The sequence below is a fragment of the Lates calcarifer genome, linkage group LG7_2 (genome assembly GCF_001640805.2).
Source record: "Lates calcarifer isolate ASB-BC8 linkage group LG7_2, TLL_Latcal_v3, whole genome shotgun sequence".
Taxonomy (NCBI): domain Eukaryota; kingdom Metazoa; phylum Chordata; class Actinopteri; family Centropomidae; genus Lates; species Lates calcarifer.
Genome location: NC_066854.1, coordinates 2,592,345 through 2,618,659, shown reverse-complemented (window position 1 = coordinate 2,618,659; position 26,315 = coordinate 2,592,345). Strand labels below are relative to the sequence as shown.

The window sequence follows — 26,315 nt, the reverse complement described above, 5'->3', positions numbered from 1 at the left end:
TATTAAATTGAACAGGGAGTAACGGTAAAGGTACAAAATAAAGTACATAAACATATAGCTTCAAGTGAGCGGGTATTTACCTTTACATAAATACTCTATATGCCACATTTTATTTATTTCAATATCGATTTCACCCAGGTCGATTAGTTTCCCCTGCCCTCCCTCCAGTCTGTGTAGTCGAACCCAGATGTTCCTGCTGCTTCTGTTGACGTGGTGACGGTGACTGCTGGGTAGAAATCTCCAGATATTCATGAGTAAAAGTTAGTGAAACAGTGCTGTTGAAAGCGAGCAGCCATGCTGGACTTTGCCATCTTTGCTGTCACCTTTGTCATCATTTTAGTCGGCGCTGTTCTCTACTTGTACCCGGTATGTCACTGCAAGTTTCAAGTTAGCTTGAAGTTAGCTACTTAGCTGGCTGTTACTCCGCTATGTTGTCACGCCAGTTTCCAACTAAAAAGTGTTAATTTAATGTTGCCTTGCCCCTTGACATGCAAAAACACACCGTATAACCCCATTTAAGAAAAAAAACAGAATCCTTACTATCCTCTTGTAATTTCGGTACTTATCTAACACACTGAACAGAATCTGCTTCAGCAAAGTTCAACTTTAAGAACTCAAGGTGGGCGGCAACGAGCGACGATCCACTTGCCTAAATTAGCTGCTCAAGTAAAAATATTAAAAATGAAATACTACAGAGTACTCCAGCGTATGCCGATTTTATCCGAAGGGTTAAATAATTGATCTAGGAGGCTTAGAGGACGTCTCACGATGTGTGTGGTTGCCACTAAGTGAAGAAGCTTTAATTGGCATATTTTTCAACGGGACTCCATATTACTGAATGGAACAGCAACTTATCGGCGCCAGCTGGATTTGGGACAGACATAGCTGATCTGTTAGCTTACTGGATAAGACAGTTTGTGTTTGAGCGTATGTGCAAACAGTACACTTATGTATATAAACCACCATCAAAATCAAATCGCTATTAACACAGCAATTTAATTTCTAACCATATTTTCAGTCATCCAGAAGAGCCTCTGGCATCCCAGGTCTCAACCCTACAGATGAGAAGTAAGTTGATATATTTACCCCTGGTTTTTCAGTTGATATTAACTTTCATTCAGTAAAAGAAGTTTGTTAAATTCATCCCAGTTAACCAGCCTCCCTATCTAAGTCCTGTCATTTATAACCAATCCAACCAATCCAATTCCCCAGATATGTGAAGTTGAAAGACTTAGAAAGTGACTGTTCACATTATATTCACATCCATGGCTTTCTGCTCTCAGGGATGGGAACCTGCAGGACATCGTGAACAGAGGCAGTCTGCACGAGTTCCTCGTCAGTCTGCACCAGGAGTTTGGTTCTGTGGCATCATTTTGGTTCGGCCGTCGGCCTGTGGTCAGCCTGGGCTCTGTGGAGCAGCTACGGCAACACATCAACCCCAACCACACCAGTGGGTTCCACCAGAGTGAAGGAATTAAGATTACAGCTGTTGGATCTGATGTTGTAAACAAAAACAAGCTAAATCTCGCTCTCTTCGCTCCTCTCAGCCGACTCCTTTGAGACGATGCTGAAGTCGTTGCTAGGTTACCAGTCAGGGATGGGAGGCGGAGCCAATGAGACGGTGATCAGGAAAAAGGTGTATGAAAGTGCCATCAACAACACGCTGAAGAACAACTTCCCTCTTGTGCTCAAGGTTTGCTCCACTGATGAAAGCACCTCCCACTGAATCATAAACTATAGAGCTACTCAGATTAATCAGATACACTCTGTAATCTTTTGTTTCCCAGCTGGTGGAGGAGCTGGTTGGGAAGTGGAAGTCGTTCCCAGAGGCTCAGCACACCCCACTGTGTGCCCACCTGCTGGGTCTGGCCATGAAGACCGTCACCCAGCTGGCTTTGGGTGAGCGCTTCAGAGACGACACGGAGGTCATTTCCTTCCGCAAGAACCATGACGCGGTGAGGCGGCCTTAAACATCACACACCTGTAGGAAGAGACAGTGGAGGGAGCGTTTACCACTTACACAAACCCCAGCTGACTTTTGTTTGATTTCAATCTTTTTCTTCTTGTATATTTGTTCTACAAAGAAGGTCTTGCTCTTTGTCAGGGATTTCAGTCTAACTTTACCAGATTACTTTCTCTCCACTTGTACAGAATATCCAACTTAGTGCACAGAAAATGAGGCAACACTGCTGTAGTTAGAGGTTCATTATATTCCAGTCTTGGCAGTCCCGAGAAGAAAGCTTTTCTACTTTCTTTCAGGTTGATAAATGTCCTGTAAACCAGAAATTTGGCCTCGTCTGCTCAAGCTCTGTTGAAATAGGTCACTTAATTTATTTTTCTCATCTTCTCACTCCACCAGATCTGGTCAGAAATTGGAAAAGGCTACCTGGACGGTTCCCTGGAGAAGAGCTGCAGCAGAAAAGGCCATTATGACGAAGGTGAGAGTGGTTTCACTGCAGAGCAAGCTGACGTGAATGACTCTGTGTTACTGACGGATGTTTTGAAACGCTGAACTGCTGTCTGTCATGATTTTTTGAGTCTAGCAAGTCTAGTTTTTGTCTCGGCCGTCTTTTTTTTCCCACTTCACCCCCTCACACCTGCTGTGTGTTGACATGTGGGAGCATCAGTGAACTTCTGCCTTTGTTCAGCTGTGGGGAAACAGGAGGAAAAGTTTGCAGAGGCTCAGATATAATCTCTGTGTGTAAAGCTGCTCGACAGACAGCTAGAAACAGACTGTGCATACCCAACCAAGTCGGTGTTATCACCTTAATCAGTGAGCAGACACTGTGTTTGGGAACTTTTATTGATTTCTCTGCCAAGGACAGCTGTTCCAGGCATTGGCACCTGGCTGGAGTTAATCTTAGATCCTGGACTGGAAACAAGATGGATACTTGCAATGCTGACTTTTTAACCTGTAATCTCAGTGTGACTGGCCTAAAATATATGAAGTCTACTGACTGTGTCTCTTTATTATTTCTTCCTGGGTGCTCAGCTCTGTCAGAGATGGAGTCTGTGCTGCTGACAGTGGCAAAGGAAAGAAAAGCCCAGAGGAAGCAGACGGTGTTTGTCGACTCCCTGCTTCAGTCCAGCCTCACGGAGCGACAGGTGAATACTGATGAAGTCTCCCGCTCTGGTTTAAAACCTGAGGCATCTTCACAGTTCCTGCAAAGGTCTGAAAATGAAATGAAATGTGTTGTTTGTTTCAGATTATGGAGGACTGCATGGTTTTCACATTGGCTGGATGCGTCATCACTGCCAACTGTAAGAAACGACTATCACAGCAGTTGGAGATCAGTTCTCTCACTCAGTTTCTTAGACTTAAAAATGCTCTCTTTTTCTGAAGCCTCAATGTAACATGTTGTGATTTGACAGTGTGTATCTGGGCACTTCACTTCCTGTCTACCTCGGAGGACGTTCAGGAAAAGTTGTACCAGGAGCTGGAGGACGTTCTGGGTTCAGATCCAGTTTCCCTGGACAAGATCCCTCAGCTTAGGTAAGGATCTTTGGACCTGGTTTCAGTCTCTGACTGGACACCTGCTATCGGTGCAGTTTTAGTGAAACATAGACGGACGATGCATATAACTGTCACTGTGTCCACACATTGAGAAATCACACAGATCTGGTGTTATTAAATTTCTGTCCTCTAACAGATACTGCCAGCAGGTCCTCAACGAGACGGTGAGGACTGCCAAGCTGACCCCCGTCGCGGCTCGGCTTCAGGAAGTGGAGGGCAAAGTCGATCAACACGTCATCCCCAAAGAGGTATCTGGTTTCCAGCCGTCTGTGGCTCCTGCCTGTTCATTTCTCCTCAGCTCTTTGTCACATTATTACAGCCAGACAATCAGACAGTTAAGTTTTTATTAGGAGGAAAGAAACAATAATCATACAGGTGATAAAGAAATCACTAAGGGCAGAAGTCACAGTTTTGTACTGAGAAATTCACACTAGTTTTAGAAATAGAGTGTTAAACTTTGGGGAGTCCACAAGAAACACTAATTATATTAGAACTGAAAAATATCAATAATAATATTAAGGAAAGTGTTTAAATGTGTTGTTGTCATATTTCAGACTTTGGTGATCTACGCTTTGGGAGTGGTCCTGCAAGACTCTGACACCTGGTCCACTCCGTACAGGTTTGCTTTACATACAGTTGACATTTATGTTTGACATATTTATGAATTAGTTTGAAGATGGTTTGACATAAATAACTGGGCAGTGACGTCTGGAGCAGGAGGTTTGTCGTTTCTAATCATGGAACACCACAGGAAAAGGCTGAAACGTTAGTTACCAGGAGGAGATTAATCACAGAATAACTCCTGGAGCCCAGTGGACAAATGTCGATACTTAAAAAGAAAGTATAACAGCATTGCATATTGATTGTCCAGTGTCTGATATTGGTGATTACTGCGGCATCTTTCAGGTTTGACCCAGATCGATTTGAGGAGGAATCAGCCAGGAAGAGCTTCTGTCTGCTCGGCTTCTCTGGGAATCAAACGTGCCCAGAGCTCAGGTAAAGATTTGACATTAAAGCACAAACTTGAAGCTGCTGCTGAGGAGAATTTAGTCCATCCTGTGTGTCGTCATCCATCTTAACTGGACACTGAGGGAATGATGAGAGTTTTGGGGGGTGGTCATTAATTTTTGGGGCTGTAAAAAGAAGCTAATTTGAGGTGTTAATTTACTATTTTAATAGAAGATGTCACATAACTCTCGGTGACTCTGGCCTCTCTGACAGGTTTGCCTACACCGTAGCTACAGTCCTGCTCAGCACGCTGGTGCGACAGCTGAAGCTCCACAAGTTGAAAGGACAAGTCATGGAGGTCAGATCCGAGCTGGTATCCACGCCTAAGGATGAGACCTGGATCACCATCAGCAGAAGAAGCTAGAACTGGTCCTTAAAACCACTGTGAGGCAGAAGAGCTGAGGAGTCCTGTTTCAAAAAGGAATTACCAGCAAAGTATTGGTTGAATGTTGAGATGAGCATCATTTTTTCAGCCTGTGACTCATCTCTCCTGTCTTTTTAAAAAACTTTTTGGAATTAAACAGTTAATTTGAATCATTCCTGAAGATTTTTTTCTGATGTGCAGAATTTATTTAAGCACATTCAGTGTGTTTATTACACCCAAGCTGCACCACCACTCTGATCCCCTGCTTGTCTTTCCAGTGCTTATTCAGCTGAAGCTTATTAATACCTAGTCTGTCCACAGGTCAAATTTGTGCTTGTTAAAGAAGAAAAACTCTCTAGAACATAGAGGAAAAACAACCTGTGCCACCAGAAGTTTTCTATAATTCCTAGAACAACTGCCTTGAGTGAGAGTCTCCAATGACATGTGGTTTGTTTGTCGAAAACAGGCCACATGCTGCTTAGACATTTCATTCCTTTTTGTAAAGACATCGTACATATGATTAAATATGTATGAAGAGTTTGTGTTTGTGTCATTCTTTTCATTTGATTTTGTGCATCACTGCTTCCCCAACAACTAATTTGTTTTAGGAAAACATGGAGAACAGCAGCAGAACTGATGAGTGTTTTCATCTCTTTTTTTCTTTTTCAATTATTAGATTAACAACATTAAGTTAATAGTTTTGTGAGTGTAGTTGTGTTAAGTTTTTGACACAAAAGAAAACATAACTTGGGCTTCAGGGAGTAATGGACCATGGTGCCACTATTTTTTGATTTATGAATTTATGAAAGAAATTGTCAGATGTATTGATAATACACTCAGCCTTACAGTTCTCCATTGATGAAATAATAATCATTTATAATAATAAACGATGAGGAGTAAACCAGTTGCCATGTGGGTAATCCAGCCTTGCCTGCTGCACTATATCTGAATAAAAAAGAGATCAACCTGGATAAATTAAGTCTTATTTTTATTGCAAGTATTTCATTCACTGAGTTGCTGTGGAAGTACAATATTACTGAACTGAAAACTAATAAAAGATATATATGCCTAGAATAAACCTATTACAAGCTGTTTCTGGCGTGTTTTACAAACCACATAACCCCAAAAGCATTTTACCAGCGGGGAGTTTGCTCTTAATGCGTTTCTGTTTTTAACATTATTAATTTTTGGGAACCCCTGCTCTCAGGGAGAACCCCTGCAGTACCGCTCAGCGCCGCGGTGGCGCCAGCGAGCCCCGCTCCACTCACACACTCACTGCTCCGCTAAAGATGTGAAAATGGCGGAGCTACAAATGCTTCTGGAAGAGGAGATTCCAGCAGGACGAAGCGCACTACTAGACAGTTTCACTAATTTGGAAAGAGTCGCGGAGTACTGTGAGAGCAACTATGTCCAGGTAGGGCTGTCACATGTGTGGAAGTAAAGGCGGTGCGGTTTTGTTGGTTGGCGACACCACGACGGGGCGAACTGATGCTGGGTTAGCTGTTGCTAACGCCACCGATGTGTTAGCTAGCCTCGGCTAAAGCGAAAACATCCCGCTGTCAGGGCATTTTCTCACATAACTAACATATGATTTGTCAGTCCCTAAGCTTCGTTAATGACAAAATGTAGCATCAGTGCTTTGGGTGGGTTTTCCCATCGACATAAGGGGTGTGTGTGACTTGTACGTCCACGGTGGGCTAGCGCGTTAGCCAGGTAGCTTGCTAGCCAGCTGCTCGGCATCACCCACGGTCTAAATAACCAAACAGGAACCGTGAAAATCAATTTCTGTGCTTTCTGCGGGATCAATCACTGCCGCCACAGCAGCCAGCTGATCAGGCACCCGACCGGAGATGTAGGACGCGATATCAAGCCAGATTAATCTCCGATGAGCTGTGGTTGACAGAAGATAAACCACTGATTTATGATGTTGGACTCTTAATGCTGCAGCCACATATACACTGAAATTAACCCATTAAAATACTCAAGTTAAAGGCTCTTTAGCTACGATTGCTGATTTCCATTCAGACCTTGTGCTTCAGGTTAAAAAAAGACAGTGTCACGTTGCATTTTTGTGTCAACGTGTTCAGAAATTGCTGCTGATTTGCATAGCTTTTGGGTTTTATGTGTGCGTTGAGAGCAGTCGATCAGTCCCATTCAGATCCTTTTATTCGTGATATGCTGCAGGTGTGATCTCACTTCTTGTGCAATTCTGGTCACCTTAGCTTCCTCTCATCCCAGACTTTGCAGGCTTTGCTTTGATAGGTGAGAAATTTGGAGCGACAGTGTTAGCGAGAAGAGGTTTTGACAAGGTGTGATACCGGAGTCTGACATCCTTGATGAACAGGGCTGATCAGGTCTGACAGGTTGCCCCTGAGAAGGAGGAGGCGGCCGCGGCCCTTGGATGTTGGCAGCTTGCTGTCTGGCTTGCTGCCCTGGTTTCTTCTCACCATGCAAAATTTACCCAGCTGCTGCTAGACGGGTATTACCACTAATAGATTAGTTAGACAGAAGTATTAATCTGGGGGATGTTTGGTGGGATACTTCATGTCTCCATAATTCACATCTTTGCTCCACCACGTCTGTCTCTAAGTCTTTTAACATTAGTCATGTCGGTATGGACACTTGTTGAACTTGTGTGTGATAAATTACTAATTCTTTAGCTGCTTTGTGCAGAATACTGTGCTTGTTTGATTTAGTTTTTCCACCTGTGCAATTTGGTATTAATTATACATGTTAGTTGCCACAGTTATTATGTACTTGCTTGTTTTATTTGAATTTTAAAGAAAAAAGCAAAGTGTAAAATGGTTCATAAGCAGATATCAGTATCCATTGATGTTTCCTGGAAAGACATACAAAATTAGATGAATGAAAAATGTCTCCTTCCTGCCCTGCAGGTATCAGCTGCAGCTACACTCCTGACTTTTTGCCACGTAACCCGTTTGTCCTCGTACTTGGGCAGAGCTGCACCCTCCACGCTCCTTGAAATAATGCTTTTTGTTTGCAGACTGCCTGATGATTTGTTACATTGGATTGCACTTTGTGATTCCACAGTCTGCTTCACATAAAAGGGAATGGACATGTTTCCACTGAGGACGCTGCTGCTGCTTCAACTTGTGGGGAAATTCCTGCTTGTTAGCTACATATTATGCTGCTTCTCGTGATCTTCAGTTTAATGTTATATCAGTTTAGCTATAAATATCAGATCTGTATTTATTGTGAGTCAGCTTATATCTTTATGGTAAAACAGCATAACACAGGTCAGGTTATATTGTTATGACTGTGACAGAAATATGGAGAAATCTATGGGAAGCCCTGGATCTGTTGGACCCTTGTTGACTGTCATCTATTGTAGCACAGCTGTAGTCTTATATAGCAAAAATTAAATGTAATCAATCAGTCAATAACCAATCATGACCCAGAGGCTGCTGTGTCCCAGAGTGTGTTTACTTCTCATCTAGTAATCAATCTGCTGCTATGCCGTGCTCACAGAAGCAAATGCTGGTTTGACAACAGATGATTAACGGTTTTGTTTTAGGGTTGCAGCTAACTATTACTTTCATTATTGATTTATTCTTCACATTAATAGATTAAGATGTGGGAAAGTAGTTAATTTCCCCACGATGATGCCTCCGGAAACCACAGATAATCAATTTATTTTCTTATATGAGGAAAAGCAGCCAATCCTCCTGTTTGAGAAGATAAGACCATCAAATGTTTGGCCTTTTTGTCAGGAAAATGTTTTAAACAGTTAACGGATTATCAAATAAAGTGCTTTTTCTCTAGTTTGTTTAAAAGAAAATGTCATTTGTAACATTTGAGGAAATGGAACCATGAAATGTTCTTTTTGCTTAAAAATGCTTTTAATGATTACCTGGTTATTAAATTAGTTGCAGATTAATGTTCCTGTTGATCAGACTTAAGATTCAGCTCTGGCTGTTTAAAACAGTTTGTCTTAGGTACTCTCGTCAGTTAATATTTGATCAGTATTAAGACTAACTTGTGAATTGTGAATACCCAGCCTGCAACTAGTGTTTACTGTCATCATTCATTAATCTGCCAAGTGTTCTGTGCTCCTTTTAAATTACTCATATTTAGGGCTCCAGCTCATGATCACTTTGATTATTGATTAAAATGGTGAAAATTGAGCAAAGTGGCATCTTCATATTCCTCAAATGTTCTGATAACTGTCAAAAACCCAAAGATATTCTGTTTACTGTCACATTAAACACGTAAAAGCACGTTAGACACGAAAACAAGAAATTTTTGGTTTGACAAATGACTATGATGATCAAAATAGTTGCTTTCACTTAAAAATGAAATGCTCTTAGTGTGTTACAGCCCAGCCCTGCGTGCAGTGTCAGTGAGGAGCGCAGATTCCCAGCAGAGACATTAGCTGATCCTTCTGCCCTTTGATGTTCCTGTTGATGTGCCCACGCTGTGCCCACGGCCCAACCAGCAGCTCACAAGACTCCTTTTACACTGGCTGCAGCTGTATTACCTGCTACTCACTTCCTGGCCATTAAAGCTTTATTTTTTTTTAACGTCAGCAGCAGCAGTTTCCCTTCATGTCGCTGCCACAAATTGCATTCAGCTCCCTGTCAGTGTTTTCACTTTTGGGATGTACAACAGGCTCTGCTCTGGGATTGTTCCTTTTGTCTCAGTGCTGCAGGGGTGATATTTAGTTTAGGTTTTATAAATAAAAGAAGGCACCCTGTGTATTATGTTTACATGTGAGTCTGATATCTCAGTGTCACAGCAAAGCAAGGCAGCAGTTTTAACTTCTTTAACATCCTGTCAAAAATACTTGAGAACAGATCAGAGCTGCAAAGATCAGTCATTCAGTCTTTTCAATTGTTTTTCAAGCAAAAAAAGAGCAAAAAATCTTAAGTTTCATCTCCTCAGGTGTGAAGATTTGCTGCTGTTCTTTGCCATAAACTGAATATCTTTGGGATCTGGACTGATAATCAGATTAAATGGTGCCAGCTGTAAATGCTTTAAATATTTGACCAAATCAGAAACTGTTGTGTTATTTAGCTGACTTAAAAACTGTCACCTGTTTGCCATTATAACTGTTGGCATTGCTGTTACTGCTTTAATTTTAGCCTCTAATTTCACAATATCACAAATTTTCAGAATGTTGGCAATGAAGATGCTGAGATTTATTTTACCCACCGTGTTAACTTGTAGCATGTGTTGCAGGAACATGAGCACCTGTCACAGAGTGAGATCATCTGTCACAGTAAACAATTCAACACAAGTTCCTTATCTTCATTTCATTACGCCAAGTTGAGATTTTTCATATCAGAGCTGCAGTAATTACTCAGGAGAAACAGGAGAGTAATCTGCAGCAATTTCAGCATTTGATTTTGTGCTTAAAGAAAAATATCAAGAGTTTTCCAAACTATAGCTTGTCAGTTGTGAGAATTTGCTGCTGGTCTGTGTGTTTTTCCTCCTCAGTCTAATAGTGTTGTTTCAGACAAGTCCACAGGAAATCATTGACTTTTTTTGACCACATCATCTTGGACTGGTTGATTTCAGGATGGCTTTTTGTGTGTTAAGTCGCAGGTTTGATCAGTATTTTCTGAATCTTCTTGAGCGAAAAGCAGAATTTTCACCCTCCCCACTCAGTGTTGATGGTTCTGGAGAAACAGCTTCATCTTCACACAGTAAAATCCAGGTATATTCAAAAGTCTCCTCTCTTTTCCCTCATCCAGTCTCCAGACAAGCAGAGGGCGCTGGAGGAGACCAAGAACTACACTACCCAGTCTTTGGCCAGCGTAGCCTACCTGATCAACACGCTGGCCAACAATGTCCTGCAGATGCTGGACATCCAGGCCTCGCAGCTCCGCCGCATGGAGTCCTCCATCAACCACATCTCACAGGTCAGGAGCACAGACACACAAAAACAAACGCCCTTCCTCAAAGTTTTAAATATGCCAAAGACTCACTGAACTTTTAAAAATGAAATGAAAGAAAATGTCTTGTCCTTAACTTCTTGTCCTCAGACAGTGGACATCCACAAAGAGAAGGTAGCGCGGCGGGAGATCGGCATCCTCACCACCAACAAGAACACATCCCGCACACACAAGATCATCGCCCCAGCCAATCCAGAGAGGCCTGTACGCTACATCCGCAAGCCCATCGACTACAGCCTGCTAGACGACATGGGCCACGGAGTCAAGGTGGTCATTTTCTCCTTTTCCCTTCATTTTACCAATTAGACTTAATTGTGTGGAAGAATCACTGCTGCCAGTCCAACAGAAAGGTCTTAATTAAGTTCTGTGTTTGTACCAGGGTGGGTGGGAAAATTACAAGCAGTGAATTTGGGCAGTAGTGAAATAAATAGGAAACACAACAACTTTCTTTGAGATGATTTATGAGATAGGAGATGGTAAAGAACAAAATTTTAGTTTGTTTTTCTTCCTTTGATTAATCTTTGCTTTTTTGATATGAAATATGATGTAGTTTCACATCTTCAGGCCTCTAAACTGATTTAAATGGATAATCTGAGAAACAAAAGTCACTCTTGGATTGAAATGCTCTCTGTGACAAGGGATCACAAGTACAGTAAAGCCTGAGAACCACTGCTACTAGAGGAAAAATGAGATTTAACATTTTAATGAGCCCTTTAAAAATGTTGAGAATACAGTCTGGAGACAGGTCTGGAATTCAGATGCAGGATTGTGTTTGTGTTGTGGGATTAATGTGGGCTATTCACTGCAGAAAATCTAATGGAAAGGACTTATAGAGGTCAAATAATCACTACTGGGTTTCAGTGACAAGTAATGTAAGAAAAAAATCAATGAGTCAGGCTTTTCACTGGGCTGGGAAACCAATGTCACCCAGGATATAAATTCTGCTGAATATATCTTCTGTTGTTGTAAATCTGTCACCTGCTACAGCAAACAGGTTCTTGTCCAATCATGATTTTATTTAATAAAAAGGTGAACGTTTTTTTGGAAAGCTAGTTACCCATTGACTTTGTGAACAAAGACGAGCTTGTTTCCCAGCCAACGAACGGCCAAGCTTCGACCCTACAAAGGTCTCAAAGAACAAATTCCTCCGATCTTTAACACTGAGCTATTGTTGCTTGAATCTTACCAGCTCGGCTCTATGTACCACATGCATGAATAATTGTTGTTTTTCTCCTCTCCTTCACACACTAATCCTCTGATTTTCTTCTCTTCCTTTCTCTCTCTGCTTGCCTAATTTTGTCTTTATAATCAACCGTAGTGGTTGCAAAGGTTTAAGGTAAGACTTTCAAAGTAAGAGCCTCGAAGGAGGGAGGTGGTTTTGTGTTTTCTGAATGAGGGTTTTTTGCATTGCTGTGAGAATAGTCTTTTCTGTTTTCTTACATTTTTAAGAAACATTTTAAGAAGAGTCTGTCTGTTCAGTATGATGCTGGCTAGCTTAGCTAACCATCCCCAGCCTCATATTAAACCAATAAATGTGAGAGTAATATTGATCTTATCACCTAGCTCTTAAAATGTGAACTATTCCTTTAAAGACAGGTAACCACTGTGAGGGTTTTTATTTATGTTTTAATTCTCTTTCTCAAATTTACCCTGGTAAACCAACCAGTATCCTCACCCCATGTCCTCCTGCCACAGGCCAGCGCTCAGAACATGAAGGCCGGAGGAGGCGGACTCCCTCGCACCAACCCCCCCACACAGAAGCCCCCCAGCCCACCCATGACGGGCAAAGGGACCCTTGGGTATGTTAACTGTGCCGGCGCCTTGATGCGCGTTCAGATGGGCGTGAGGAGGCAAGAGTTGTGTCCATCAGAGGCTGAGTGTTGTGTGTGTGTTTTGTGGCTTTCAGATGGACCTGGTTGCTCCCAGTTTCATCATCGGCCTTTTACCTCCGTGTTTAATTAGTGTCCTTAGGGTGGTTAAAATGCATTTCAGTGCCAGTTCTCATCACAGTGGTAATCTTTGTTTTGCTTTTTCATCTCTGCTGGGGAGACTGGGGTTGAGAGTCTCCCTGTTTTAAAAAGCTCTTCAGCCTAATTTGTTCAATTCTCCCTCTCTCTCTTTAATCAGGAGAGATTTTTACATCAAACTTCATGCTGAAATTTGTCTCTATTATGGTCTCTAATGTACTTAACACACCTCACAGACATCTTAAGGCATTGTTAAAGACTCTTTTCCAACTGGGAAGGCTCCTAACTCCAACATGATATGAAAACATTTAAAAACAATAATTAATTCCCTCATTATCCATACATGGTCTTTCCCCTGGAGGGTGAAAGGCTGGGAAAGAGAAATGCTCCATGTTTGCCATTTGAAACAAACTTTTGTTGGGAGGAAATTCAAACGAAAAGAAGTGGTAAAGATTTCAAGACATGGGCAGAGAAGTTGATTTGGCTTGTTGCCTCTAGATGAAGAATAGGAGCATGAATTGTTTTTCAATTCTGGTGCTAATATTAAACTCTAGTTTTGGTACAGAAGCCAACATGATACGTTTTCAGTATCCTACTTTAAGAAATATCTAATCAGAAGCCACTGCGCAAATACTTTAACTAAAGAAAAAAGCAAATCATGTTTTAATTCAGGAACTGGCTCAACAAAATATAATAAAATAAATAAAATATAAATAAACATGATTGTGAATCTAACCAGACATTTGATGCCAGCCTTTGGCAACATTTATGCCATTAATATATTAATATTAATAATATATAAAATATTAAATTCCAGTGGACTTGCTAATGTCACTGAATTTTAATGCCCACTTGCTATGTTAATTTGCAAGGTCTCTGTTCACTTTCAGAGGGAAAAAAATGATGCTCCCAGAATAAGCCTTTCCTCTGTTTTGCTGGGATGGCTTCTTTGATTGTAAAAGGTGCCCAGGTGTTTTATTACAAACTGAGGTGCAGAACTTTGGGCTGGAATGTGCCACAATGGATTTTGTACTTGGATATTTTATGAAAATGCACTGGTGGCATATTAATGCACACGGCAATAAAATCCTTGAGTTGTGAAATTGGATGAAGCAGATTTTAGTCCAATGTGAAAGCAGGTGTTGATACATTTCTATCAGTGGTCAGCTTTTGAGGCTCCAGTCCACCTGACTTGCATAGTCTTTAAGCTGTGGGAGGAAATGGTATCACCCAGAGGAAACCAATGCAAATTTGCTGACAACAAGCAAAGTCCTTCCTGCAGTGAGAATGCTAACTGGTGCAGCCACCATTCTGCCCCAGACTAAATAAAGAGTCCATGAAATACTAAACTGTCAAATTTCAGCATGCAGTTTGATTAAAATTAAAAGAGAGACATGTAATTTGATCTGGAAAGGCCCCTCTGTTTCTGAGTGAGCCGGGGGTTTTAGCAGAATGTCGTGCAGGTGCCGAGCTCTCTGATCTCCCGGTCTTCAACCTTTTATTGGCATTTGTCTAATGCCAGGACACAGGAGGAACATTATCACAAAGGTCACAGTGAGAAATTCAGCTATTCTTGATGGCAGTACGAATCATGGTGGGAAATTATCAACAGCTATCAGTCGCATCATGTTACGTTTTGACTTCAAGAGCAGAGAGAAGCCGTTCTGTCTTAATCAGAGAACAACCTCTTAAAGAGACAAATTGCCATCATCTGACCAATAGTGTGTGGTCATTTCTCACCCTGATTGTGTGTCTGTCACTGTGTGTTCACAATAAGGGCAGAACTAATGGGATAACCTGTAAATGTTTTTATATTTTCTCTGTACGAGCTCATGATCCTAAAGCTGTGGAGGTTTCTGATGTGTTTTCTGTTCTGTGTCTGACTGTTGAAGGTATCTCTTATCCCACAGGGACTCTGCTAGTGCAGCACATAAATGTTGTGTTCTTGTCACCCTTGGGACCTTCCTGGGCGTCAAGTGCTGTTTGTGTTTCTGTGTGTGTGTGTGGGAAAATGTCTGTGTGTGTATGTTTATATGTGTCCGCCCCCTCCCCATAACCTCCAGAATTGTCTGTCTCTGGGTTTATGAGTGATAGTGTCCCTTTGTATTGGTGTGTGTGTGTGTTAGTTTGTGTGTTTGTGTCTCTGTCCCTTCAAGACGCATGCCGATCAACCACAGCTCCAACCCTCCATGATGCACCCTCTGCCGCAGCCTGTGGCTACGGGCGGACATCTTATTTTGTGATTTTTAATTTATCGTGTCTCTTCTGTTACTCAACTTCCCCTTCGTTTGTTTTTCAAATTTACTTTCAGTTATGTGTTTGTGACCCAGCCCGCCCACTCCTGGCTGCCCCATATTCCTCATAGCAACGTTTTGCCATAGCAACAGTGCTCAGAGATGGGTCACCCCACTGTGTCAGCTGGGAAATTTACATGCCAGTGCATCTTTTCAGGCCCAGATCAGTAAATCTCAGGGTTATGTTTTTTCTTTTTTACCCCCCATTTTTAAAAAGCGAGGACGTCACTAGCATAGCGCTGCTGTCGGGTTAAAAATCGCTTTCTGTGTTTGTATTTAATGAATTTGCAAGTTTCTAGTTCAGAATATGTAGGCAGGGATTCACAATCTTGGTCAGCGACACCAGTGAATCTGACGCCCATTTCTAATACTTTAGGCCCCTTTGGTATCACTTCAGTATCACTTGAGCATAGCTTTCGTTGTCTTATCTTTTATTTTGTCATTTATCTCATCCAGAAAACTGTCATTTTGATTTCTGTTCAGTTACCGTTAACTGCTCCCTCCAGAGAAAAGTTCAGCATTTCAAGCTCAGATTGTCTCTTTCTCAGGGAAAGAACAGAACAAGCTTGTATTTTGGCAGTAAAGTGACTCTCTCTGTGCTAAATTAACTTTCAAATTCAGGATTTGAACCTGGTTTTAATCATGGAGAAACTTAAAGCTTTTTCCTTAAGATTTTCTCAAAGTAACTTAAGTGAGGTGTACGCCCTCAGTTGTTTTTATGTGTTGAAATACCTCTTTGACATTCAGGAAGCCAGTTTAATCCCTCACATGTGTTCTTGTTGAAGTTGGCGTAAAATGTGCTGGACAGTCGGATGGAAATATAGTAACATTAAGACTCTTGTCGTCTATGTAGACCAGATTAGGAGAGAGAGAAAACTAAAATTATTACTGGTGTTGCAGGGGAACATCATTTTTCTCCCATGTGATAAAGTTAAGGATTTTGGAGGTAGCATTTATTCTGTGTTCCAAGTCTTTGGAAAGCAGAAATCTCTGTGTTGCAGAACATTAGATAATACACATTCCTTTCATTATATTAGACCAAGTGTACAGTGTACATCCAACAGAAGTGTGGTTTCTAGGCGACAGCAGCGATAGCATTTCGTCCTGACTTCGTCTCTGCTGTTTGGCCGACAACACCTGTGGATCCCAGCCGACCCCGATGTTCACCACCTGTCTCACCCCATTTTTTAAGTTTGCACTTGTTTGTTTCTTGCTCTCCTCCTCCTCCTCCCCTCCTCCCCCCGCTTCCCCTACACTTCTCTGTGGATGCCCCACCTCCCCTCCTCCTCCTCCCTCCCTCCTTCGACTCCTGTCCTCCTGACCCTCTCGCAGGCGCCACTCCCCCTATAGGACGCTTGAGCCGGTGCGTCCGCCCGTTGTCCCTAACGACTACGTCTCAAGCCCGACGCGCAACATGGCGCACCCCCAGCAGAGCCCTGCACGCACTGCATCCGTTAATCAGAGGAACCGCACGTACAGGTACCCCCCTCCCCCTCCCTAGCATGCCTCTCTACACGTCTTAAACAAGCCCCTTTTTCCTGTACCTCCTCCCCCATTCTTCTTCTCTCTTACACTGAAAAACGCGAGCCACCCTCTGAACATCTTTCCCCCACTACTTCTTCTCTGAGATAACTCATCGTGGAAAGTGTAATCACTTTTACTCCCTTCTCCTGTTTTTATTCCCCCTAAACTCACATTTTTTAGCAGTTTCAGCTCTCGGGGAAAGCCCTGATGGACATTTTCTTTGGAAATCCCTCACCTGTATGCTCTCCTCGCTGCTCACATAAGGACAAAGAAATGAGGACGAGGTAGAGATCCAGAGCTGTATTTAGCACGGCTAGACGCAGGTTCCTATGGTAATAGTCATTAAATAGGCAGCGTCGCCCCCACAGTCCTGTCAACCCAGTGTCAGCTCGTCTTCCAAGACGACACTCTTTCATCCCAAACACGGAGAGATATTCATAGATTCCCCTGTCTGCTGTGAGAAAAGTAAAAGCATGGGGTTTTTGGGGGGAGGGTGTGGGGGACAACATGGAAAGTTTCACCAGTGCGCCCCATCTGTTGGCCAACATTTCTGGTCCGGAAATAGACGAGATAACTTTCCCTGACTCTCCTCTCAGCACGAGTCTTTATCTGCACCGCTCCATCCACAGCTCATTTTCTTCATCTCTCAGCCATGCACTCTCTTCTGTCAAACAAAGAGTCTGCCCCATGTGTCTTGATGCTTCCTGCTTCTATAGCGTGTCATATCTTTGTCTTTGTCTTGTGTCGCTACTGCGTCACCTGTGTCGTGTCCTTGGTGAGGCTTCTGCTGCTCTTTTTTTTATTTATCACTGTGACATAGTCATTTCAAAGGCATAACAGCTCACGCTAACACATCAATGCTCATGAGGGTGCCACATTATTAGTCTGGGTTATTGAGAAGCCAGGAAACACTGAACACAGATTACATGAACTCAGTTATTCTAGGCTGATTGCACATCCACTGTTGTGATGCAACTGGAATACAAGGCTGAATAAGAAAGATGAATGACAGTGATATGGTGTAAAATTAAACTCAGCTGCATTAAAGTAAGTGCTTGTTTGAAATAAGTTAAAAATCAGTTTTTAAGTTTCTAAGTCAGTTCCTGAGTGAAGTTCCTGGGGTTCCTTAGTCCCTGCAACTGATTGGTTTAAAGGCTTATGTCAGGTACCAGCATTTCATGAAAAGATAAATACTATTTTCAAATGTAAGCCTTAATGTTTTTATGTAAGGAAGATTTAGCGAGGTGCAGCTTCTTCTACAGGTCTCAGTGTGTGACAACGTGACAGTGTGTGTCTGAGTGTTTGTGGTCTGACGTGTTTGCCGCCCTAACACCAGCAGTGGGAGCAGCGGAGGCAGCCACCCCAGCAGCAGTCGCAGCAGCAGCCGAGAGAACAGCGGCAGCGGCAGCGTGGGCGTGCCCATCGCTGTTCCGACCCCAGCCCCACCCACTGCCTTCCCAGGTAACACTTGCTTCCTCTTTGCCTGCAGGATAAATGAGCCTGAAACCAACTAACTTGACTAATCTTTGTTCAGTATTCAAGAGTTCTACTAATTGTTTCTAAGTCAAATGAGAATGTGTGAAACCCTGGATCTGCTGCAATCCTCTCCTCCCTTCTCACTCTTCTCTTGTCTTGACCTCCCACACCTATCTTTTCTCTCCTTCCTTATTTATTTCTTCATTTATTTTTACCTCTTCACTCCCCTGGCCTTTGACCCCTCAGGTTCAGCCCCTGCCCCATCCAACCCAGCTAAACCTCCCCCCAACACCGCCACCTCTGCCACTACCCCTGGGGCTCCCACCTCTGCCCTAGACAGCCCCCCACAGGCCCCCAACCCCCCCATAGAGATCCCGCCTGTACCCCCACCCCCTCCCCAGCTCCCTGCCTCCACGGCTCCCACTGGCACAGGCCCCGCTACTTACGGCAACCCCGCACAAGGTGAGTGTGACCCCCGTGGGAGAAGCTCACCCTCTCCTCTGCACACCCTCCATCCCACCTCCCCTGACATGCATCCCCCTGCTTGAAGAGCCAGATGTGTTCATCCAGCGGCATGTCGTCACCCAGGATATTCAGTTATTCAGCTGTTGAGGATATCTGCTTAAAAATGTTTAAAGCTTATGTTGTTGCATCTAAGGGCACATGAGCATCAAGCCAGCAGTGTGACAGATGTGCTCAACTTCACTCACACTCCATCATGTCCAGGTCAGGTCTTTGGTATTAAGGTTGACCCGATAGAAGTAGAGGTAAAAAAAATAAAGGCGAAACAAATTGTGCAACCAACGCTTTATATTCTTAGTCTATGAAGAATTAGTGATAAATGCTTGTAGCAATTTCTCAGAGCCAAGTTGATACCCTCAGGTGTATCAACTGTCTGACAGTCCAAAACCCAAAACTGTGACCAGTCTCTAATGATATAAAACTAATAAAAGCTGAAAAGTTTCTCATTTCAGAGCTGGAACCAGAGAATGATTGGAGTTATGCTTGAAAAAATGACATTTATATTGATATTTATTCAGATTTAGTCCTTTAGAAATCTTTTTAAAGCTACCCGGTGCAGTTTTTGGACACTAGTTGCACCATGGAGCAACATTTTTTATTTGTGTCTCATGACATGCAGTTCCACTGATTGACAGCTTTCAGATTTGAGAGGCAGGGAGGTTTTAATAACTGTTAAAGAGGTAGATTGAGCTTTCAGACACAAACCATGTTGTTCTGTGCTTCATATTAAGACCTGTCCACCTCCTAAGGGCTGCATGCTCAATCAAAAATTATTTGAAAACACAATATTGGCAGTGGGAAATTGAGTAAACAAGATAATGTGGTGTAGAATCTCCTGCTTTTTTTCTACAAACAGCTGAGTGCTGACAGAGAGATTCAACTTCAAAGGTCACTGTAGAGCACTTCACTGCAGAATTTTTATCTAAAGTGTCTAGATAACGTTCAACCACAGGTCTGGTGTATGTGCAGCTCTTCTGCCACCTACCTCAGACTTTGCATTTTCCCTCACTGCTGCTGGATTCTCCTCTCCTCATTCTTCACAGCATCTCCTCAGCTGCCTGTGTCTGTGTTGATGATGATGATGATGTTGTTCTGATCTATAATGCATGAGCGGTGTGGTGAAATGCTTTCACAGTGAATTCATCATTTCATGTGTATTTATTTGTTTTTTTCTTTGTGTCTTAGTCCTGTGGCTGCTGGATATTTTAGTTATCTGTAATTATGTTCAGTGCTGCTGTTCAGGGTAGAAAATGAACACTGTCAGACAAACTTTAATATTGATGAATCGTGGAAATTGAAAAATTACTCTGCCCTACCAAATGTTTAGGTGAGTAACCTGCAGGATCTTCTCTCAAGACAGTGAACTTAGGAATTTTTATGCCATTTTTTGGCTCAGACCCAGATTTATCATATTTTATTAAAAGTATGTGTGGTTGGAAACAGTTGGAAAGAATACTGTAGTACTGGCTGTACACATTATTTTGGCAGTGGATTCTTCACAGCCATAAAATATTGTGAAGCATCTCCTATGAATCATTCAGTCAGGCTTGATTAGTATAGCACCTTTCATAGAGTGTTTCACAGGTTACTGCCAAGATTCATCATAACACAGCACAAATATAAACAGTGAAATAGTTAGAGAATAATGCACATGAAGTGAAATAAATATGGCCGTTAAAATTGAACATTGACACTCAAAGATAAAAGCACTTTGAGCTGCTGTTAAAAAAATAAGTTTAATAAGTTATTGTTCCCCCAGTAGCTGCTTTAGTTGTCCAGTTTTAAACAAATATTCTTCCAAGAGCCTGTTTTTTACGATCATTAACAAATATGCTTATACAAGACATACAGCAGGATTATTTTTTAAGAGAGCCATATATCAGTCTATTTAAAATGAAAGGCGAGGTAGCATGAAATGTAAAAACAAGATGGAAAGAAGACTTCCTCAAGGCTCAGTTCACTTGACTGTGCAGTTCAGGACTTTCCTCTCCTGCTCCCCACCCATGGTAAATGACTCTCTGCTGACCCCTGGTGTCGTCTCCTCTTAGGTGCTCCTCAGTTCTACAGCATGAACCGCCCGGCGCAGCAGCCCCAAAACCCGCCAGTGGGAGGCTCCCTGCCGTACCGCCGACCCTCGTCTGTCACCGGTCAGCCCAACATGGCCCACAACCAGAGCCAGCTCAACGGTGGACCACACTTCGCCCAGAACCAAGGTGTGTATTTGTGTGTGTGCGCGCAGAGGACAGCTGCAACTATTGACTCACTCAATACCTGTGAGTTTGTGGGTTATACAAAGCCATGCTACAAGAATAACATTCATTTATTCATTTATCTCATCACCTGTTTGCTGTCAACAGTTTAAATGAGCTGAGTTCAGTTTCTCTCTGAGCTGTTTCAGAGGGAGCAGATCGTCAGTCTGACTCTGCCCTCTTGTATTTGCATCTTTTACAAAAAGATCTGTCTGGCTTTTGTGTCATTTCTGTCTTCACCTCTGTCTTCACAGCTCTTTGCAATCTTTTATCCTCCATTTGTCCAATTGCCTGTTAAGTGCCAAACTTTTAGTTTACTTCTCTTATACAAATGTGTATTAAAAGTGAAATGTCCGTTTGTATTTAAATGGTCTGTGATATGTTCTTCAAAGCAAAACATGTTCATCACAGCTTCCCAGATCCCAAGTTGACATATTCACCTTTGAAAAGTTAGAACCAACAAATATTCTCAGCTGTTCCACCGGTATTATCAGCAGCAGAAGTAAGAATAGAGTTCAGCCTGGATGTGGCTGAAAGAATTTACTGATTGATTTATAAGTTGATCAATAGAAAACTAGTCAGCAGTAATCTTGTTTTAAATAATTAAGTGGGTCTTTCCTCTTGAATGAGGATTTGTTATTTCTGCTGTTTTCTGACATTTTTCAAACTAAATTGATTAGTTAATATTTTGCCCTTTTTTTGTCAGGTTGTTTGACCGGTTATGAAAACAGTTGTTAGTTGGCTCTTATATTTTTTATTCTGCCAAAAAAAGAATAATTCTAAACTTCTCAGGTCTGTGCTTTGCCGAGATCATTGTCTTCTCACTGTTGCTGTTGCATTTATTCTGTGCAGCTCTTATTCCTGTTCTTTAACTCCTCTGTGCTTTTCTTGTTTATTCTAACCTCATATTCTCATGTCTTTGCTGTTCATATGTCTGTCCCACTCTCTCTCTCTGACCCCCGTCCTCCTTCGTCTCTGTGTATTGATTTTGTTCGGTGATAGCAGGCCCGCTCGCGCCCCCTCCCCCCTCCATGCAGATCACCCCTCAGCTGCCTCTGATGGGCTTTGTGGCCCGAGTTCAGGAGACTAGTAAGTGGCTTTTAGCTCCTCGCTCCCTCTGCATGACTGCCATTAGTTGTAAGTCCTCTCCCCAACAGACTGTGTCGGTGATCCGTCTTCTTCTGGTGGAATATTTTGTCATTGGAGTAAGACAAGTGATCAACCACCAGCATCAGCTTGGACAGGGGCATGGCTTTTAACACCAGCATAAAATAGATGTCATGATTTGTCAAGCAGGAGCACAGGGGGACTATTTTCAGGGGTGGATTAATACACATTTGGTGCTCGAGTGAGTATTTGGGGCAGCGGGATGGTGTGATGTGGGATTGAGTCAAGATAAATTAGTGTTTGTATTCACAGTAATGAAGGATCTTTGAATACACACAGTTGACTCCAGGTGTCTCTGGCAGCAAATGTTGGTGGTTGATCGCCTGTTATCGGAACAGTGTGTGAAAGCAAGGAGTGAAAAAACATGTAAAGCATGATACGATAAGCATAATGGGGCATGTATGTGTTTGTTCATGAGCATGTTGATGTCAATTTATTTGTGTCTAAACAAAGCCAACCATCTCAAATTTCTATAAATGCACGTTGAATCAGTGTGTGCACCTTTTCTCTTGTCATGTCACATCAGTCTGTGTCTGTACTGTTCTTCGTGTTCAGTATCAGTGAAGTGCTGTGGTTATAAAGTTTTATAAAGAATAAAAAACACAGTGCTGAGCATCTAAATGTTGTCTCAGTGCATGGGCTGTTGTCTCTAATGCATGGGAATGTCAGTCAGTCATCTGTGTCTCTCTGTGCGGTCGTCTCTGTCCTCCTCTCCTCGCCTCTAATCTGTTTTGTTTTATTTCCCACCCGCCTGAAAACCTCTTCTAGTCTCAGACGTGCCGCCCCCGCCTCCACCTGCTGAAGAGCCAGTGTTTGAGGAGCCTACACCACCTCCCCCGCCGCCGGAGGACTACGAGGATGATGAGGACGAGGAGGAGTCGGCGGTGGTGGAGTACAGCGACCCCTACGCCGAGGAGGACCCACCATGGGCTCCACGCAGCTACCTGGAGAAAGGTCTGCCATCGCTGCTCACTCATGAGGCGGTTTTACAAAGGAAAAATCCACCAACAAATGCTTATTTTCACGTTTACTTATGCTCTCCTCCTTCCATTGTTCCTCAGTGGTGGCCATCTATGACTATACCCGCGACAAAGACGACGAGCTTTCGTTTCAGGAGGGCGCCATCATCTACGTGATAAAGAAGAACGACGATGGCTGGTTCGAGGGCGTGATGAACGGGACCACAGGCCTCTTCCCAGGCAACTACGTCGAGTCCATCATGCACTACGCCGACTGAACAATCCCCCCCCCCCTCTGAGCGGAAAGAAGAAGAGCAGCGGGAGGAGCGTTTGATGGGGAAGGGAAGGGGGAGGGAGGGGAGCCGAAGGTTTAAAGGTCAAAGACTTTGATCAGACAGAGTATGATCACCTCCAAAGGCGAAGAGAGAAAAGAGAGACGGGGGGAAGAGGAGGCAGTTTTTAAAGAAGTTGCAACATGACAAACTGATGCCCAGTCGTTCTCTCGACATAGTCGCCATTGTAAAACAACCACTACTCTAGATATATCCTTCCCTGTAATATTTCTTTCTTTGTTTCTTTATTTGACTGAGGAGGACTGGACGGTGAGAGAATTATTGTTTTTTTGAGAGTTTTGCGTTACGTTATGAGGCCACTACATTCATTTTGCTTCATTTTTTTGTTTTTGTTTTACCAATTTGCCCTTATTTTAAACAATATTTATTTGGATTCTGTAGTGGGAGAAATGGTGAGGAAGTAGATGGGGCTGCTGAGAGGGATTTAGTCAGGATTTTTCACGTCGCAGCCTCGGAGAAAGGGCTGGAGGAGAGAATGCCTACATGTGTAGATTTTCTCCTAAACACTCCAGAGACATTTTAGAGAAAAATACACCTCTCTATATATAAAGTATAATGCAACAACAATATCCTCGGTGGGAAAAAGTAGTAGTTTCTGTACTTGACAAAACTTTTAGTTAGGTACCTCAGCAGCGAGTGTGCCAAAGCTGACATTTACTAAGATAAGCACATCAAATGTCTTAAAGTGACATACACGAAGCTAGATAAAGTGGGTCAGAAAAGACGTCTGAAAGCAAAGAAAGCCCCGTGAGTGCTTTATATCCAGATTTTTTCCTTTTTTTTTTTTTTTCAGAGTTTATTTAATTATCTAAGATGTTTTTGCGCCACGCACGTCTGAGGTTTCACTCGAAGGGGCGAGTTTAGTCACTACATGCTTCACTTTGCTGGCCAGTGTGCATTTTTCGGGGTGAAGGATTCGTCATCCAGCCCTCAAGTAAAGAGAGGAAAGCCAGAGATCCTCAATTGCACAATGACCTGGATTTTGAAGTCTTACTCTGCAGCTCCTGTCATGAATAATAGAAGAAATATATTAGCTCGACTGGCGCGCTAATCGTTTGCAATGTTCATATGCATTCGAGAAAACTTCCTTTCTTTTTCTTTCAGTTGTTAATTTTGCCGTTTAACAAAGGGGTCCAGAGTCAAGTTTTGCTTGCAGAGCGGCAGACTGCATGTTTAAACAAGGAAAAAAAACCTTTTTCTTTTCTGCTCTACTGATGATTAATGTCTTAATATTTTTAGATATGGTGTGGTTTGGTTTTTGATATTCACCCACAACGACAACGATGCATTTAGGTCATTTCTAAGATGCTTGTGCCATATTGAAGTGTGTGTTGCTGTTCAGAGGTTATCACTTCATTTGCAATAAATTGGCCAGAGTGGGGTGGATTGTCGTTGAACTACAAATCTTTATTTTCCTTTCTTTCTCATCAGTTTTCCCGAGTTATTTTGAATCAAAAGCACATACATTTGTAGTAAAAAGGTGTAGAAGAAGAAATAATATAAATGTGAGATGTATTATGTCCTCAAAACAGGACTTACTGAATATGAAAAGAAGCCAGCTGTTGTGTTGAAATGGTTTTAACCGTCGCAAGCCCCCGATACTTCTTAAAGCCGTCAGTTTAGGCATCGTTCGTCCTCCGTACAGTTTCCAATACGCTTGGCTGTTGGGTGTTTGCGAGGGCTCAGTGCTTGTACTTATGTCAGAATCTTTATTTTCTATTAAAAAAAAAAAAAGAAATAATAACAAGTGGGTCTGTATGTGAGTCTTGCATGCCATTGTTCTTATCTGTACTGGTGTCCCAAAAACCTACGTGGCGAGATCACCCATTGTTAAAAAGACAAGCAGCCCTGCAGCTCTGACCAGGTACCACCAGCCTCATCCAAAGAGACTGTACAACTTTACTTCAAGCCCACGTCCGGGGAGTCGCTCTCTGACCTGTGGGGGAGGATGGAGGGGAGGGACCCGGCTCCCCCCCTGCCCTCTGACAGTAGCCGTGATTACGTCAGTGGTGAAAAATCCTGTGTGTAAGCTGCTAGTGAATCCTGCGGACAAAGAATCCGAACAGGCGGGAGGGAGACGAATGAATGATGATAAATGTAAACACTCAAGCTTCATGTAAAGCTCTACTCTTGTTTTATAACGCTCACATAGGATGACACTGAAAAAATACAAGTCCCAAACGAGGCCCTCGGTCTGCAGGATTCACAGCCCCCTGGAGTCACAGACGTCCCTCGGGATGTCAAGTTTAACAGTCCATAATGCCATTGTGTTGCACAGTTAAAGTTGAATTGCAGAAGTATCATATTTGTAAAATCATGAGAACAAAGACAATAAAATTATTAAGATATATGGTGTAGTTATGTCTTGGTTCTTCTTTTTATGGATTTAAGATGTGTATAATCTGTTGGGGAATATTAATGATAGTGGTTTTCAGTCTTCCTTTATATTTGGAGTCATAATCTCATTCAGTTCCATATTTCTTAATCTTAAAGAACAGTGGTTTCCTACTGTTTGTGACTTGTAACCCTTTAAAACAAAGCAATGTTTGCACTTGAGCCCTTAATCCAGACTGTATACAATTTAGCATTTTATTGTCATGGTTGAGTTTTTAACTCACAGGGTCACAGGGTAAATCTGAGGGGGTGTGAGATGAGTAAGACTATTTACTGCCATTTTGACTATCTGCTTTCTTGCGTTCACATTGGAATGGACAGAAAAAATAATTCCTAATGAAGTATTTTAATAAGTAATTTTTCTTTCTTGATTCATGAGTGCATTTGGAGCAGAACTCCATCATTACAGTACATGTTTTTTTGTGTTTGGAACATATAGTTGTGTGACCCAAATTTCTTTTTATTTGTAATGTAATGTTTTTGTCTCCAAACACATCATCTACACATTGTTAGTCATTGTTTTTTTCAATTATAATTAAGCCAAACGTTGCAAAAACACTGATTTAATCCTTAACACTGTGTTGTTGTTTGCAGGTTTATCATTCTAAA

General features: G+C 42.3%; 3 protein-coding genes across 12 annotated transcripts; all 3 read left to right on the top strand.

Annotated features, from left to right (window-relative positions):
- Positions 1-170: 170 nt before the first annotated feature.
- LOC108873084 (cytochrome P450 20A1) lies at positions 171-5,426 on the top strand. The gene is made up of 13 exons (XM_018661205.2): positions 171-366; positions 1,019-1,068; positions 1,284-1,450; positions 1,548-1,693; positions 1,788-1,955; positions 2,360-2,438; positions 2,993-3,105; positions 3,207-3,261; positions 3,373-3,493; positions 3,651-3,762; positions 4,069-4,133; positions 4,421-4,510; positions 4,736-5,426. The coding sequence occupies exons 1-13, from the start codon at positions 295-297 to the stop codon at positions 4,884-4,886; spliced, it is 1,389 nt and encodes a 462-aa protein (XP_018516721.1). The 5' UTR covers positions 171-294; the 3' UTR covers positions 4,887-5,426.
- A 706-nt stretch (positions 5,427-6,132) lies between these two features.
- abi2b (abl-interactor 2b) lies at positions 6,133-25,662 on the top strand. Of its 10 annotated transcripts, none has more exons than XM_051065876.1 (10): positions 6,133-6,300; positions 10,601-10,768; positions 10,892-11,068; positions 12,497-12,600; positions 16,395-16,541; positions 17,926-18,047; positions 20,633-20,797; positions 21,839-21,922; positions 22,769-22,954; positions 23,062-25,662. In XM_051065876.1, the coding sequence occupies exons 1-10, from the start codon at positions 6,184-6,186 to the stop codon at positions 23,235-23,237; spliced, it is 1,446 nt and encodes a 481-aa protein (XP_050921833.1). In that variant the 5' UTR covers positions 6,133-6,183; the 3' UTR covers positions 23,238-25,662. The 10 variants fall into 10 exon arrangements, with proteins under 10 accessions (XP_050921833.1, XP_050921832.1, XP_018516709.1 ...); XM_051065875.1 differs by having other exon boundaries at positions 21,836-21,922; XM_018661193.2 differs by having other exon boundaries at positions 17,923-18,047.
- Positions 18,054-19,035, top strand: LOC127139110 (uncharacterized). The gene has a single exon (XM_051065883.1). It carries the CDS (start codon positions 18,155-18,157, stop codon positions 18,608-18,610), a length of 456 nt encoding a protein of 151 aa, XP_050921840.1. The 5' UTR covers positions 18,054-18,154; the 3' UTR covers positions 18,611-19,035.
- Positions 25,663-26,315: the final 653 nt, after the last annotated feature.

Excerpts from the sequence above, each read along its gene's own strand:
- abi2b (XM_051065874.1), top strand. The coding sequence starts at position 6,184 with ATGGCGGAGCTACAAATGCTTCTGGAAGAGGAGATTCCAGCAGGACGA. Across the intron at positions 18,048-20,632 it reads CCCACCCACTGCCTTCCCAG|GTGCTCCTCAGTTCTACAGC; the intron begins GTAACACTTGCT and ends GTCTCCTCTTAG. Across the intron at positions 20,798-21,835 it reads ACACTTCGCCCAGAACCAAG|CAGGCCCGCTCGCGCCCCCT; the intron begins GTGTGTATTTGT and ends GTTCGGTGATAG.
- LOC108873084 (XM_018661205.2), top strand. The coding sequence starts at position 295 with ATGCTGGACTTTGCCATCTTTGCTGTCACCTTTGTCATCATTTTAGTC. Across the intron at positions 3,494-3,650 it reads GACAAGATCCCTCAGCTTAG|ATACTGCCAGCAGGTCCTCA; the intron begins GTAAGGATCTTT and ends GTCCTCTAACAG. Across the intron at positions 4,134-4,420 it reads ACCTGGTCCACTCCGTACAG|GTTTGACCCAGATCGATTTG; the intron begins GTTTGCTTTACA and ends GGCATCTTTCAG.
- LOC127139110 (XM_051065883.1), top strand. The coding sequence starts at position 18,155 with ATGAGAATGTGTGAAACCCTGGATCTGCTGCAATCCTCTCCTCCCTTC.